The sequence below is a fragment of the Kryptolebias marmoratus genome, linkage group LG3, assembly GCF_001649575.2.
Source record: "Kryptolebias marmoratus isolate JLee-2015 linkage group LG3, ASM164957v2, whole genome shotgun sequence".
Taxonomy (NCBI): domain Eukaryota; kingdom Metazoa; phylum Chordata; class Actinopteri; order Cyprinodontiformes; family Rivulidae; genus Kryptolebias; species Kryptolebias marmoratus.
In genome coordinates this window covers 26955870-26970943 of record NC_051432.1, presented here as the reverse complement: position 1 = coordinate 26970943, position 15074 = coordinate 26955870, and the positions used below count along the sequence as shown (strand labels likewise).

General features: G+C 45.5%; 2 protein-coding genes across 5 annotated transcripts in view; one reads left to right on the top strand and one right to left on the bottom strand.

The window, feature by feature from the left end:
• The first annotated feature begins 539 nt into the window (after positions 1-539).
• On the top strand, positions 540-12300 carry LOC108245514. 3 transcript variants are annotated; one of them, XM_017432490.3, is made up of 8 exons: positions 540-990; positions 6013-6317; positions 6520-6584; positions 6696-6853; positions 6945-7124; positions 7239-7466; positions 7983-9472; positions 10648-12300. In XM_017432490.3, the coding sequence occupies exons 1-8, from the start codon at positions 750-752 to the stop codon at positions 11293-11295; spliced, it is 3315 nt and encodes a 1104-aa protein (XP_017287979.1). In that variant the 5' UTR covers positions 540-749; the 3' UTR covers positions 11296-12300. The 3 variants fall into 3 exon arrangements, with proteins under 3 accessions (XP_017287979.1, XP_017287977.1, XP_017287978.1); XM_017432488.3 differs by having other exon boundaries at positions 541-990; positions 6945-7466; XM_017432489.3 differs by lacking the exon at positions 540-990 and adding an exon at positions 3867-4517 and having other exon boundaries at positions 6945-7466.
• Positions 12301-13131: 831 nt separating this feature from the next.
• slc43a3a (solute carrier family 43 member 3a) overlaps positions 13132-15074 on the bottom strand; it is a 7814-nt gene continuing 5871 nt past the window's right edge. Inside the window, exons 12-13 of one of the 2 annotated variants that reach the window (XM_017432436.3) lie at positions 13799-13922; positions 13132-13524 (exon numbers count right to left, since the gene is read on the bottom strand). In XM_017432436.3, the coding sequence (XP_017287925.1) occupies positions 13375-13524; positions 13799-13922 (274 nt within the window). In that variant the 3' untranslated portion in view covers positions 13132-13374. The remainder of the gene's footprint in view (positions 13525-13798; positions 13923-15074) is intronic. The other variant, XM_017432435.3, reaches the window with a different exon arrangement.

Genomic DNA, 15074 nt, shown 5'->3' with positions numbered 1-15074 from the left:
TAACATATTTAACAGTAAGTGTCCTAAAAACGTTGATCTGAAATTTACAGGAATAAAGAGGTATAATCACAAGCAAATGGATAACTGAACAAAAATATAGTTTATCATAATTTATTATTCACTATATTTATCATTATTTCTCATTTTGTGTATTGGTTTGGTCAACACGTCTTAACTTCATGTTTCTACTCAGGACCAGCAGCATCTTATAGTTTTATAGCTTAAAAATTAACTGAAATGAAAAATAAATAGAAATTGTTTATAAATTAGACTGAAAAGAACAAAACTGAACAAACCTAGTGCTTCTATTTACAAAAGAAGGAAAAGGGTAAATTTAATTTAAATTTAAAGCATTAGTGTTTGTAGTTTTTAGACTAATTGCGTTTAAAAGATATTTTGTCATGGAAGATGTTTGTTTCCACTCTTGTGTTGAAAGTAGCGCCTGAGAACTCGTCGCATGGTGATGACGTAGTTGATGGCTTAAAAAAGTAAAAGCGTAGAGATAGGGTAAACAGACTTCAACCGCAAATCCATGTTTGGGAATTTGCGGGTTGTTTACGACGGCTGCTACAGTCCAGAAGGAGTCTTATTGTCACATTTTGTTGGGCTTTTTGTGTGAAACTTTCTGACTGGTTATTTATGCTCCCCAAAGCCGCAGATTTGACAAACCGGCGCCGTTTCTCCCGCCGGGTGGCTTCTAGCCGCCGCAGCTCTGGCGGCAGCTCCGCGAACAGAGGAGCCACAGAAACATGGACCTCATCTGCAAACCCAGGAGCAAGTCCGTCGTGTGGACGTACTTCGGTTTGAAGGCAGATGAGAAAGGACAGCCGCTGAAAACGGACGAGGCCATCTGCCGCTTGTGCAGAAAAATCGTGCTCGCCAAGGGAGGGAATACAACCAATCTGAGGAGCCATCTGACACGTCGCCATCGGTCAGATCTCAGTGAAGCTACTTCCTCCGTGCCTCCTGGAGCTCTGTTGGAGGCTCAAGGTACTCATCCAGTCAGTTTGCAGATAATTGTGCATTTTGAGCGCCTTGGGTCGAGACTTTGTGCTGCAGCTGGAGGAAACATCTGCAGAGCAAAAGTTGTTCGACTCATGTATCAAAACAAAAGACTTCAATAAAACAAAACAGAGTCACATAATAACATGCATGATGCTCTGGTGTCAGTCAGAACCCAAATAAACTCTGTTCAGGAGTTCCTGCAGCTTCAACAAATAACCTTATTATTATTTAGTTTGTTCAGTCTCTTAAAGTCCCTGGTTCTGATGCTGCTCAGACAAATATAATTACAAAACTCCAAAAAAAGAGATGTGCAACATGTGAGGTATCCTACAGCAAAGGTTTTGCATGAATTAGGTCTTTACAAGGCTCCAAACACAAACTTCAAACCATTTTCCTGGAATTTGATGTGATGGAGCAACAGGAAGTGGCAGGAAAACAATCATTCATACACAACCTGTTGGTCCACCACATCAAATCCCAGTGAAATGCTTGGAGGTTCGTGTCTGTAACGTCACAAATGTGGATGAATTTAAACGCTGTGATAATTCGCTGTTCACTGGGTCGTAATCACCACAGCTGGCTCATCTGATCAGGAGGAATCAGCTTTCAGGGCTGAGATGTTAATAACAAATCATTCCAGCTCCAAGTTTGACCTTTGACCCCTGTAATATGTTGTAGTACAACTCAAAAACAGTGGAAAAAAAATCACATTTAAGCTCGGCTGCAGAACAGCATAACTAAACTTTTGTTTCAGTAAAAAAAAGCTCGATTTTCAGTTTTTACTTTTAATTTATTGTTTCTCTGAATTTTCCTGAAAAGAAAAACCTCCAGACTTTCACATCTTTGTCGTTTCCCTACAGAAAGCCGACTTTATTCGAAGTATCTTCTTTAAAGAGTCAGTTTTTCTTTCTTTCCAAATGTTTCCTCTCACTTCTTGATGATGATCCAGATCAGCCACAGGAGATTTTATCTGTGACAAAGAGTCCTTTCTGTCCGGAGAGTCCTCCATCGTGTCCACGTCTTGTCCCAGGATAGACAGATGTTTATTCTTTTTGCTCATTCTGCTTTTTATTGACTCCGAGCTGCAGAGTCATCGGAGTCCTCCTCTGCTTATCGGCTCCCAGCTTCAGTAAATCAGCCGCGTCACACAGTGAGGGATCACCTGTGATTCTTCGAGCTTTTCAGGATATTTACTGTATGATCGGCTTCAGAGTAACACAGGAACCAGACTACTGCGTAGCTGTGCTCCGAGCGCTCCTAAACATCTGTAGAAGTAATTCAGAGAGCGAACATTTACTGCAGCGTTATATATCGTATATCACCTTCAGTTTGTAGAGTTTGGGCCGAGTTGGGACACGTGTGTGAGGATGGATTGTTAGTCCCGTCTGCAGATGTCGATAAATTTGTTACAATTACTGAAACAATGAAAAGTGATTCAGTTAAAAAACAACTGTCCTAACATCTGTCTGCATGTGGAGATGTAAAAGGAAACTAAAGTTGTTGTTTTAAGTGTTAGAAAAAGATGTAGCACACTTCTGACTACAAATCAGACAAAAAGAAAAGAAAAACGTTGAGTAATATCACATTAAGAACACAACGAGTTCATAAAAAGTGGGAAAACTGCAAAATCCGTTAAACCAACATGTTGTATTGAGTTAGGGTCTCTGCTTCACTGTTTTATGACATGATTAGGTGTAAACGTGTGTGTGTGTGTGTTGGATGAATGATGGCTGTGAAGTCCTACATGGAACCTGGATGAGGTTCTGTAAGAGTAACATTTGAAAAGGAAGAAAACTGTTTTGGTAAAATTGAAAGACTGATCCTCAGAGTTCTTGAAGCGGAGCTTTTTATCTGCACGGAGGCTCGCTGCAGGCTCGGCTGGATTTGGGGATTTCCTGCTGGAGGACATTTTGTTTTGTCCCGTGGACTCCCAGATGAAGGACTGATCATCCCTGGTGTCTCTGAGCTGCGCCTGCTGGGAGACGGAGTCAGTACTGGGAGAAAATAAGTCAGTTTTATGTTTTTCTGACTGAACTCCATGCGATCAACGAGCCGAGCAACCAGCTTCTGAAAATCACCGCCTGTTTTCGTGTGCACGGTTTGCAGAGCTGCATTCTTGGCTGTGCACATTATTTCACTGCCCAGTTCGGCTCGTTTTGTATCCGTCTTGGCGGCTGCCCCAGCGTTTGATGATTTAATCTACTGGAGCACACTTTTAAATGGAGAAGCAGCAGATTTGAACCAGTTCTTCAGCCAGCCTGGTGTTTGGATTCAGACATCTGCCTCAGATGTTTGCTTGAAACAAAACGGCAACAAAACTGCAGGTACACACGGCCACTTTGGTTCCATTTCGAGAGAAAAGCTGTCGCAAAAATTCTTCAACCATATTCAAAACCTGAGCGACAGGACTGCGCACCTCTGCGACTTAGTCCAGGAAGTTTAGATCTGCGTGAAAGTTGTTTCTGATTTGAATTTTGCAGCTTCTGTCAAAATCCTCCCGTTAGGGTCTGAAATATCTCAGCACAGATCATTTCAGCCAACCTTCTGTTCGATTTCCTCCCCCAGATTGACTCCACCTCAGTCGCCTCTCGTCCTCGCATCTTTTAGGCGCCGAAGTCCACCTTCTCCCTTTCAACGTGGCGCCTCTGACTCTGTTCACATCCGGGGATTGTTTCACCGACTCAGCAGTCATCGTAACTTCGTTACGATCGAATAGGGGCAGAAAAGAAAACTGACTGCTGATTTTGCTCATTTATTACAAATGATAAAGTAGACTTTTGGTATTGAATGATGCATAGTAGCTATTTTTAATCATAGATGACATATATATACAAAGAAATAAAAAAAACCAGTGTATATTGACAGCTATTATGGCTTTAATCGTGGAGGACATTAGGTGAGGGATGGGGTTGTGATTCATGGAGAAAGGTGTAATGAGCTGCATTAATTTTTAAAACTCAAGTGTAAGTTTTAAGGCATTTCCCCCTCTTTTTGGGTTAAGTTTCTCAGGATCTGGCAACCCACGCTGGTGTTGCCGTAAACGCATAGATCTAGAGCAGACAGACTGCGCTCCGGAACTGGTGGCGTTTTTCGGACTGTTTGGACCCCATGAGACACGACGCGGTTCTGCGCGGGTGTCGCGTGACGGGAACAGGGTCGAGAACCTCGGTTCCGTTTCACCCCCGCCTCCCCCACCTCCTCCCCGCCCCGCGCGCGCGCCCGCTCTGACCGCTCCAGCTCCGCTGCGGCTCTGCGGAGAAAAACAACAAAAAACATGGATCTCATCGGGAAACCGAGAGGGAAGTCCATGGTCTGGATCTACTTCGGCTTCAAGGCGGACGAGCGGGGCCGGCCGCTGAACGCAGACGAGGCCATCTGCCGCCTGTGCCGGAAGATCGTGCTCGCCAAGGGGAACACGACGAACCTGAGGAGCCATCTGAGGCGTCGACATCCGGCCGAGTTCTTCGCGAGCCTGGCGCCCACCACCTCCGGAGCTTTGTCCGAGGCTCAGGGTAGGTGGGGGGGGGTGGAGGAGCGTGCTCCCTGCGGCTCTGGTTCTTAATCTGATACATGTAGGGACGCTGCAGTTAGAGGAGGGGGAGAAGAAGCTCTGACGTTGGGTGGCTTTAAAGTTGCAGAGAAATGTAACACCTGAGCAGCAGCGCCCAACCCCGACAGGCTTTTAGTTATAGTTCCTATTTAATGCTGCAGCAGAAACTACTTTCTGCACAGATCCTCAGCAGTGGAAATAAAATTTATTAGAGTGTTGTTGTTTGTGGGCAGCAGCTTGTGTTTTTTTTTCGTGCAGAATCTGTTCTTTCGTGTCAATAAACCCGTTCAATACTCAGACGGCTCGATGTAAATTTCTGCCAGCAGAGACCCTTTAACGATCGAATCATTCCTGCACGCATGCGCGGAACGTCGCGTTTCCTCTGCGCAGGCGCAGTCTTGTTGTTGCCTTGGTATCAGCTCCCCCCCTCCCCTACACACGAAGCTTCAGCTCAGTCTTTTATTTTTTTAGGAAGCCACAGAAAAAGTGGAAGTTTAAACCGCTGAATTCTTGCTGTATTTTGTTCCAGGAGCTGCCATTTTCCTTCCGTTTGGTCGTGTTGACGTGTTGTAATCCACAACCATCTGGTTTGTGGGCTTTCAAAGCCATTTTCTAAACGAAGAGGGGCCTCCGGGGCGGTTTCTGACTTGCACTATATTGTTAAAAGTATTCACACCCATCTAAATCATTGAATTCAGGTGTTCCAATCACTTCTATGGCCACAGGTGTATAAAATCCAGCACATAAGCATGCAGACTGCTTCTACAACCATGTGTGAAAGAATGGGTTACTCGTAGTAGCCACCTGTACAAGCCGAGTGTAAAGTTTGGTGGAGGGAAGATCATGATGTGGGGTTGCTTTTCAGACGTTAGTTCCAGTGAAAGGAACTCTTAATGCTTCATTTTGGATGATTTCCTGCTCCTAACTTTGTGGGAACGATTTGGGGACGGCCCCTTCCTGTTCCAACATGGCTGAGCACCAGCGCACAAAGCAAGGTCCACAGAGACGTGGATGAGGAAGAACCTGACTGGCCTGCTCAGAGTCCTGACCTCGACCCAACAGAACACCTTCAGGATGAATCAGAGCGGAGACTGAGAGCCAGAGTGTCAACAATTCCCATAAACTCTCCCAAACCTGAGGAAAACCTTCCAGAAGAGTGAAGCTGTTATAGAAGCGGAGTGGGCCAACATCAGATCAAACCCTATGGATTAAGAATGGGATAAACTCAAGTTTATATGCCTGAAGGGAGATGAGTGAATACTTGTTGTACAGTTTCCAGGTGGCCAGTTTTTACACCCGTTTGCTCTTAAATTCATCTAAAACCAACTTTTTTTTTTCTTTTACAGCCAATAAAGTTAGAACTAATGTTGCAGGAAGTTGATTCTCCAGGTTGTCGTCCGTACCTCACAGTAGATGTATTTCTAATACTTTTTTTTCTTTTCCACGTTCTCCACCAGCTTTGGATTTCAGCCACGAAGAGCTCGGCGAGGACATACCGTTCCTGCAGACCCCGTCCAACTCCAACTACGTCCCAGATGCGGTGATCCCGCCGGGCGAGCCGTGGCTCCACGGAGGCCCCTCCCGGGCCGTGCTGTCCCTGCCGTCCTGCCTGTGCCTGTCCAGGCTCGGGCCGTCAGCCGAAGACCAGGCGGAGGTGAAGGTGGTGGCCAAGTGTCAGCTTCAGCAGGGCGTCATGTTCGGGCCTTTCCTGGGAGAAGTGTGCAAAGGACAAATGCCCAACAACCTCAAATATGCCTGGGCTGTGAGTAGATATGTATATTGTTATGTTATTTCTTTTTAATTTACCTTTAGTTGCATTTTCTCATCCTTGGTTTTGTTGTATTCAGTGTTTTTTTTGGACACGGGACGTCAGAAAGTCCATGTTTACATCAGAAATGCATGAAGACCAGATTGCAAAGATAAATCACTTTGAATTTTATCTCATGTGTTTTAAAAACATCTAGATTCGAGATGATGCTGCTTTTACTTTTGTTGACGCTTCTGATGAGAACAAATCGAACTGGATGAGGTGAGCGGCTGTTATCGGAACTATAACCTCATTTATTGATATGTTTGTTTATTCGAAAGCTCCCGCCGGGCTGGGAGACGTTACTCTGTCTGCGTTTGCTGCGTGTTTCAGGTACGTGACGTATACGAGCAGTGAGATCGAACACAACCTGGTCGTGTTCCAGTTTTACCGTCACATCTACTACCGGGTTTCCCAGCCCATCTCAGAGGGGACGGAGCTCAAAGTCTGGATCGGGAAGGATTACGCCTCGCTGTTGGGTCTGGGGTTAAGTGAGTTTGATCCCTCTTTATATCTCTTAGCTGACGGGAAATGTTGCTCGTTGAAGTTGACCCGGTGAATCTGGTTGTGGTGGTCCCGCAGGTGATAACGGGAAGTGTGAAATCGGAGACAAGGAGACGGCTCTGCGCCTCCTGCAGGACATCCAGCTGGTCACCCTGCCGGAGCCGAGCAGCACCTCGCTCTGGTCTGACTGCAGCCAGTCGCAGAGCCCCATGCCCGTCATCAGTGACGTCACCACCGTGTCGAACCCGGAAGCAGCTGGTGAGCCGGGCTTGGTTCCTAACTCGACCTTCCCGTCCGCTTTTTCCTCGACGTTCCCCTTCCTGCCGCAGAGCTCTCACCTGATGGATAAATACGACTTCCTGCCCGGAACAGAGAAACTGCTGACCAACCTGAACGCCAACCAGAACAGTCCCTGGCACTTCTTCGGGCTGGAGCCCGACCCGACCGGCCGGCCCCTGGACCGGAGCACGGCGGTGTGCAAGCTGTGCATGGAGCGAGTGAGCTGCGGAGGAGGAGGGGCCACGGACCTCCAGATCCACCTGACCACCAAGCATCACATCAAACCCCGCGACATCAGCAAGGACCGCAGTGTGACAACGGGTAAGAGAGGCCGAATTCATCCCGTCAGCTTTTAATGGTAACGATCATTTCTGAGGTGGAAAAAAACAGTTTAACGTTCCGGTAAAGTGAAACGGTATTCTTAAACAAAGACATCACACATCTGTTAATGTCAGCTACTGTCACACCAGAGTTTAGCTAATTATCTGTAAAACTCACTGAATTGTTTCCATTTTTGTGTTTGCTAAGGTTGAATCAATGTGATTTATTTTGCAACAGTTTCATTAATTGTGACAAAGTTTGAGTTTAATTATTAAAGTCAACACTCAGCTGCTGCGACACCAAACTTTATCAAAAACATTTGTAAAATTGACTCAGTTACAGCCATTTTTGTTTGCTGTTGCTTCCATCTTTAATCAGCTGTAGGTCCAACGATCCAATGATTGATTTCTCAGAGTTTCACTAAAATCCCATCAGTGGTTTATGAGATTTTTTGCTAACAGACAGACACAGGCAGGTATTTACATTATCGTCCACCTTTTATCTTCTTTTCCTCAGTTTCTTTGCGATGCGTCCCGCCGGTGATTCCCCCCAGCGGTCAGGTCAGCGCTGCCCCCACGGTGATGCCCACGCAGGTGACCCACGCCATCACCAACTTCCTGATCAGGGACCTGCAGGCCCCGGCTCTGGCGGAGGGGGAGGGCTTCAAGCAGCTGCTGCAGACCATCCTGCCCTCCTACAGAGAGACGCTCTCCTCCTGCCAGCTGGAGAGCCTCCTGAGAGACCACCACATCCGGAGCAGGATGAGCCTCCTCCACCTGCTGAGGGGGAAGTCTGGCGGCGCGGACGGCGAGGAGATCTGCGACTACACGGCTCCCATTGAGTTTGAGCCCAGGCGGCGCGGGCGACCCCCCAGCCGTCAGAAGGAGCTCTCTCACTTTGTCACCCTGACTGTGGAGGTGTGGCTGCACAGCTGGCAGGGCAGCAGCCAGCACTACCTCACCCTCTGGGCGCACTACATCGACGGAGACTTCAGTCTTCACAACCTGGCCCTCGCCACCCAGCGGCTGGTGGAGAGCCGAGGGAAAGTCTTCAGTCTCCAAGCTGTGGAGGCGCAGGTGAAAGTGATGGCGCGGGAGTGGGGGATCTCCCAGCCCAACCTGGTCCTGCTGGGAGTGGAAGGCAAAAACACCATGAGGGCGAGGCCGATAAAGAGCGAGAAGGGCGCGGAGGCCTCGGGAAGCGTCCCCCACCCGAATTCAACAACGTTTTTAGAGCGGGACGACTCCGTGTCCTCCGAGGAGCCGCAGGCGTACTCGGAGCACTTCAGCGAGGGCCTCCCCTCTGTCCCGTGTTTCTTCAGCGCCGTGCAGGGCTGCGTGGAGGAAGTGATGTCACACCCGGTCATCTTGAAAACCCTCAGCCAGTTCCAGAGCGTCTTCTCGGCCCTGTTCCTGCCGCCCACTCAGAAGAAAGGCTCGTACGTGCACCACGCTCAGAAGCTGCTGCAGGCCCTGAGCAAGCAGGAGCAGGCGGGGCTGAAGTCGTGGGCGCACAGCCGGCCCACCTGGAACTCTCTGTACCCCCTGCTCAGCTCCCTCAGCAAACATAAAAGCCTGATCTGTGAGATCATTAAAGAGGTCAACGAGGAGAGCCTGAACAAAGAGGAGACGGCTCTGGAGCCTTGCGGCAGCTACTACGCTAACTCCACGTCCAACGCGCCGTCGACCAGCTTCCCGGTGCTGCGCTCCGAGTGGAAGGTGGTGGAGGAGCTCTGCCTGGTCCTCAAACCTCTGGATGTGGCCTGCCGGACTCTGGCCAAGGAGGCCTTCCCCCGCCTGTCCCTCGTCAAGCCCATCCTCACAGGCCTGCTGTCGCGCCACCTCGTCCCGCGGCCGGGCGACTCCTCCTCCACCTTGAAGGAGGTGAAGAGGCTGATGAGGCGGAACTTGTTGAGCTGTTACGATAACCCCGCGGTGAACAGGGTTCTGAGCGTGGCGTGTTCCCTCGACCCGCAGTTCCACGGGCTGGGCTTCATGGACGACAAGGTGACGCGTACTTTTAAAATTTAGGAAAAAATCAGATTAATTTGAACACATAAAAGAACTGATACTCATAAATATGTGTGACTCTTAAATATTTATATTAAAATGGTGATAGAAGTCTGTGACATCAGTTAAAAACCTAGTTTACATCCTGAAGAAGAGTTCTGTGGTGAAGTTATGAACCTTTAATATCCTACCTGTTGTAGATGGCTCTTTTTAGGACCTCATTCTGAAGAAATGGTCTCATTTTGACCCGACGGACGAGCTGACGGCGAGCTCGTTTCACAGCCGTTCATACAAAAACTGTTTATAAACCTTTCATTTTATGGTTATACAAATAGTGTACAAATAGTGCCGGCAGCAGCTAGCTCTAGCACTTTCTTCAAGCATTCAGAGGATTGTTTTCCAGTTTACAGTTTATTTCTGTATGTTGTTCAACATCTAATTACTTCAGGATACATTTAACCATTCAGGTGACAAAACTCATGTAGGACGTAAGGAACTTTTATCATTTTTAAAACATGAATTTATTAATTTTTTTTTGGTTTCATTTAAATGAATAAGCATTTTACATTTCAGCTAATTTGATCTTTTAGCTGCTGAACGGCTAATTTTAGCATCTAACTACAGTTTTGCCTATTTTAGCTTTTCTAAAAATAAAAAAAAGTGTCTGTTTCTGCCATCGTAGTTTATTTTGAAAGGATCATAAAGTGGAAACTGGTCACGGGTGTGCTCAGCCCCCTCCATGTTGGGTCATTTTATTGGTGAAAATGGAGGAATATAAAGATCCAAGGGCAGCAGAATATATTTAGATAAAAATAAAACGCCTATTCTCAGGATTCCCATTAGTGGTTATGAAAAATTGGAGATTAAGCTGCATTTGGACTTTAACTCTTATTTCTCCAATCTGAGGTCGATCAAAAAGCTTTCTACAACATGTAAGATACTAACAGTTCATAACTTTTCCACCGAACCCCAGTTCAAAATGGCGGGAATACCCATTTAACTGTTCCACGTCCAACGAGAGGACAGTCGGTATTAAACGGTGTTTTTATTTTCCTGCTTTTCGCTCCTAAACTTTAAATCAATCCTGTTTGAGCTTCGCTGATTTCTCAGACGCTGTCCCAATCATCAACTGGAAGCTAAATGTTTTTGTTTTTGTTGTCCTGGTGTTTCAGGAGCAGATGGACACGTTTACTTGGCTGAAGAAGGAAGCCGTGAGGATAGTGAAGGCAAACAGGAAACAGAATTCCTCCAAGACGCATCGGATCAAGAGAAGCTCCTCCCCTGCCTCGCCGGAATCAGAGAGCGACATCGTGCGGAGGAGCAAACGGCTGAAGGAATGCCCTCCGATCAACTTCAGAGAACTCGTGGTGGAAGATGAGTACAGCGACGCCGCGGAGGGAGACGCCGACGACAGCGACTTCGTGGACCCGGTCTCTGAGCCCGGCCTCTCCGGGATGGAGTTCCTGCTGGGAGACCTGTTCTGCTCTGCGCCCCGAAGCCGGCAGAGCTCCGTGGAGGAGTCGGTCGACATCGAGATGTCCGTCTTTAGAGCAGACAAGGGGGCGTCGCTGGGCGTGGAGCCCCTGCAGTGGTGGAAGATGAAGGCGGTGCAGTTCCCCCTGCTGGCCTCGGTGGCGCGGGCCTACCTGGCCGCCCCGGCGGTAGCGGGCAGTGCCGCCCAGGACTTCATGCAGGCCGGGCCAGGAACCACGAACACGAAGAGGTCAAACATTCCGCCCGACAGCTTGGACGCCATCTTGTTTCTGCACCACAATCGCATTTCTTCCACCGAGAGCGGCCCGACGAGCACGCAGGAGTGACGAGGGAAAAGCTTTTAACATTTTCTCTGCATGTTAAACCTTTTCTAACTTTATCCTCATTCAAATCAGACCAAATCCACAAATCATGACTTTAAATCTGGAAACAAACAGCAGCGGTAGGATACAGAGTGCGCTACAATCAGAGGACTGCTGCCTTCGGTTTTTACGCTGATCTAGTTTTGTTTTTTTGTTCCATTTAGTTTATGCAGCAGAGTTGAGGTTTAAAACACAACTTAACATAAAGCTGTTTGTTTGTTTTAACCAATATAATACTTTCCCCTCAACATTTAAGAGAAATAGTCTTTCCATGTCGATGTTTTTACTACTGATCCACGTTTTGTGTTCATTTCCCTGTAGTTCCTAGTGCCTTATTCAGTAGTCACTCATTAGAGTTAGATTCTTTTTTTTAATCAAGTTTTAAGTTTTTATGATTTTTTTTTAACAGCACCTGCTCACAAGTACGTAGACTGACAAAGGGCTTCATGGCAGCACGATCTGCCGTTTGCCTTCGCTGCTTTTTAAATTTTTTTAAATCGCCCGCCGCCAAGAAGAACGGGTAATAATGTATTTGGAACTCGGTCAGTTTTACAGACACTGAGCTGGAATTTGCTGTGGTAGTAGCTGAGAGTCATCCTCAACATACTTTGAGCATGAGATCGTACGGAACGTCGTGGCGGGCGATATGCATTCCTTTCAGGAATGCTTGTTTTCTTTGTTTTTATTCCTTGTTTTGACAATTATTTTGCAGAAAACGCTCACACCCATCAGATTTTAGGTAGCTGAATCCATGATTTTATAAAAACAGAAATGTTGAAGATGAAGTAACTGCTGTACTGATTTTTACCACTTTCTACGCTGACTGCAGACTGAGCTCATCGTGTCCCTGAATGTCTCATCCTTTAACCTCTGTCTTCACATCAGGACGCATTTTCTTTGAAGTATGTAATGAACTTGTCCCTCAGTTTTTTTTAAATAAATAAAAAACAAATATTACCACTTAGCTTCTTCATGTTATGATGTAGTTATGTGGGAAAAGTTCACCTTCTTTCAGTTTTTGGGTTTAATCTTCCTACCAGGACATAAAAATAAGTAATTTCGTCATAAAAACGAGGTTAGTACAATCGCAGATAAATATCTTTTTAGTGTTTTTGGCTGATTTATGTTTTAATCAACAAAAACTTACGACAAACTGAAGAAGCAGTGAGTTCAAAATTTATCAGTTTATATTAATTTAAACCTTCAAAGAATTCGTAGCTGTTTGCTGTGTGTTAAAACAATGCCAGGGTGGAAAGACATCAGCAATGACCTCAGAAGCGGCTCCTGCTGCCCATCGACCTGAGACGGGTCAAAGGTCATTTCCAAACTATCTGGAGTCCATCGTTCTACAGAGAGGAAGATTATTCACAAGAGGAAACATTTAATGAAGTCCCAAGAGAGTCACCCTGAAGGTCAGACCGTGCAATGAGAGAAATGAGCTCCGTGTCAAGACTCTACAGGCCTCAGTTAGCAGGTTAAAGGTCAAAGGTCATTGCTTGTTTGGATGCCTCTTCTTTCTAAAAACATGGCAGCTCCACTTAGGTTCATCTGAAGGAACCACAAGACTTCTTGAGCAGAACCAGACCAGAGGACAGATGTTTACCCAGAATGCACTGCAGCTGTCAGCACGGCGGTGGAGGGCTGATGGTTTGGGCTGATTCGGGAGTCAGATGTGAGGCCGTCTGTCCGACAAACAGGACAATGATCCCAAACACAGCAGATAATCTACAACAGAACAGTCCAGAACCAGAACCAGAACCTCAGAGAGCTGAGCAGAAACCAATGAGCTGAAGGCTGGAAAGGAGGATAAATTGATGTTTTTTTATTTGGTGTCTCCACCTAGTGGCCATCAGTAGATAAGGCAGTTCTGTTTAAGTAACTTATTAAAAAATCTCTTCAAAAACAAATTAATTGTCATTATTTAGACATCAAAAACATGAGGAAGAAATGCCTACAAAATATTATAGTTTGTTTTTTAGCTTAAAACAAAAAGCGGGAACATGAAATTTAAAAATAATTGAAACTCTTGAAACAATCCCTTCGCTACAGTTTGGCTTCAGCTGATCTGGAGTCAGTGGAGACGTCGGTCCGAGAGTCGTCCTTCCGGCTTTGGGCTTTTCTCTTGCAGTGGATGTAGATGTAAAGAGGATGGATGAAGACCAGGAGAGTGAGGAGAGTGAGCGTGACGTCTACCTGGAACACAAATACCTGACGTCAGAAATGCCACGATGCTTTCCTGCACTTCTCAGCCACATTACAGCGTTCACCGTAGATCAGTGGTGTCCAATCTGGTCCTGGAGGGCCACTATCCTGAAGGTTTTAGGTGTTTCTCTGCTGTGACTGAGTGATTAACAGGCTCCTGCAGAACTTGAAGAGCTGCTGAAGAGCAGGGGAACATCTAAAACCTGCAGGACCAGGATTGGACACCACTGCTGTAGATGTTTCTCTAAAAGGTGAAGTGTCGTACGTAGAAGGGGTCTCCGTGCAGAGGTCCTTTGACCAGGGCGAAGCAGGGGTACTGCAGCAGGGACACGACGGCGGACAGAGACATCACCAGGCCGTACAGCTTCCCAAAGTGAGCGGCTGGAAAACTGATCCGAACGACAAGAAGACATTTATTTTTAAATGTAGGTTCAACGAGATGTGAAGCTAAACTCCTGTCATGTCTTCTCAGTTTAAGAGCTAGATTCCTTATTTTCACACTTTAAAATAAATTACCTATGCTCACAAACTTACACAGCTTCCCCTCCGAACTGTGTTTGATAAACGTTAACGCAAAAGTGACAAATATCTAAACTACTCCAATCAAGCTGCTTCAGCTGTTATTAATGTTTTGTAGCCTTTCCCATATAATTAAGCTTAAACAAATACTACTACTTTTAATTTAGCTTTACAAAATGCCAGCTAAAAATAACAAAAAGCTACTTTTAGATCTCAGCTACCATTCTGCAAATTTTAGCTTCTAGCTATCCTTTTGAGCTTTTAGCTATCTTTTTGATAGCTAGCCTTTCAATGCATTTAGTCAGTTTTTGATACCATTAGCTTTTAGCTAGCATTTTGTAACTATTAGCTAACTTTTACTACTTTTTCCTTTTAGACAATTTTTTTATACATTTAGCTTCCTGCTAGCCTTTTGCTACTTTTAGCTTTTAGCTAGTGTTTTGCTACAATTAGGGTTTAGTTAGCCTTTTGTTATTTTTAGCTTCTAAAAATAAAGCCTTTTGATTCTTTTAGCTTGCCTTTTAACATATTTAGCTATCATTTTAATACTATTAGCTAGCATTTTGCTGCTTTTAGTTTTTAGCTAGGGTTTGGTATGATTAGCTTTTAGCTAGCATTTTGTTACTTTTAGCTAACTTTTGCTACTTTTTCCATTTAGCCAACTTTTTTTATACATTTAGGTTCTTGTTAGCTTTTTGCTTTTAGCTAGCCTTTTGCTACTGTTATAGTTTAGCTTAACTTTGGCTGCATTTAATACATGTTTGGTAACTTTTAGCTTTTAGCTAGTGTTTTGCTAATTAAAGTTTTTAGCTTCAAGCTGCTTTTTTGCTACTTTCAACTTTTAGTTAATATTTTGCTATTTATAGGTTTCAGCTTTTGCTACTTTTTGCTCAAACAACTCATTTTCATTCAGTCATTCACACTTTTCTAGTTATTAGTTAATATTCTTCTGTGTGTGTGTGTGTGTGTGTGTGTGGCCATGTATTTGATACATTGTGGGGACAATTTTCCTAACATATACT

What these genes read in the sequence shown, in the direction of transcription:
- LOC108245514 (XM_017432488.3), top strand. Translation starts at nt 750, where the DNA reads ATGGACCTCATCTGCAAACCCAGGAGCAAGTCCGTCGTGTGGACGTAC. An exon ending in ACCTCAAATATGCCTGGGCT is followed by an intron (nt 6,318 to 6,519) that starts GTGAGTAGATAT and finishes AAAAACATCTAG; the next exon opens with ATTCGAGATGATGCTGCTTT. An exon ending in AACAAATCGAACTGGATGAG is followed by an intron (nt 6,585 to 6,695) that starts GTGAGCGGCTGT and finishes TGCGTGTTTCAG; the next exon opens with GTACGTGACGTATACGAGCA.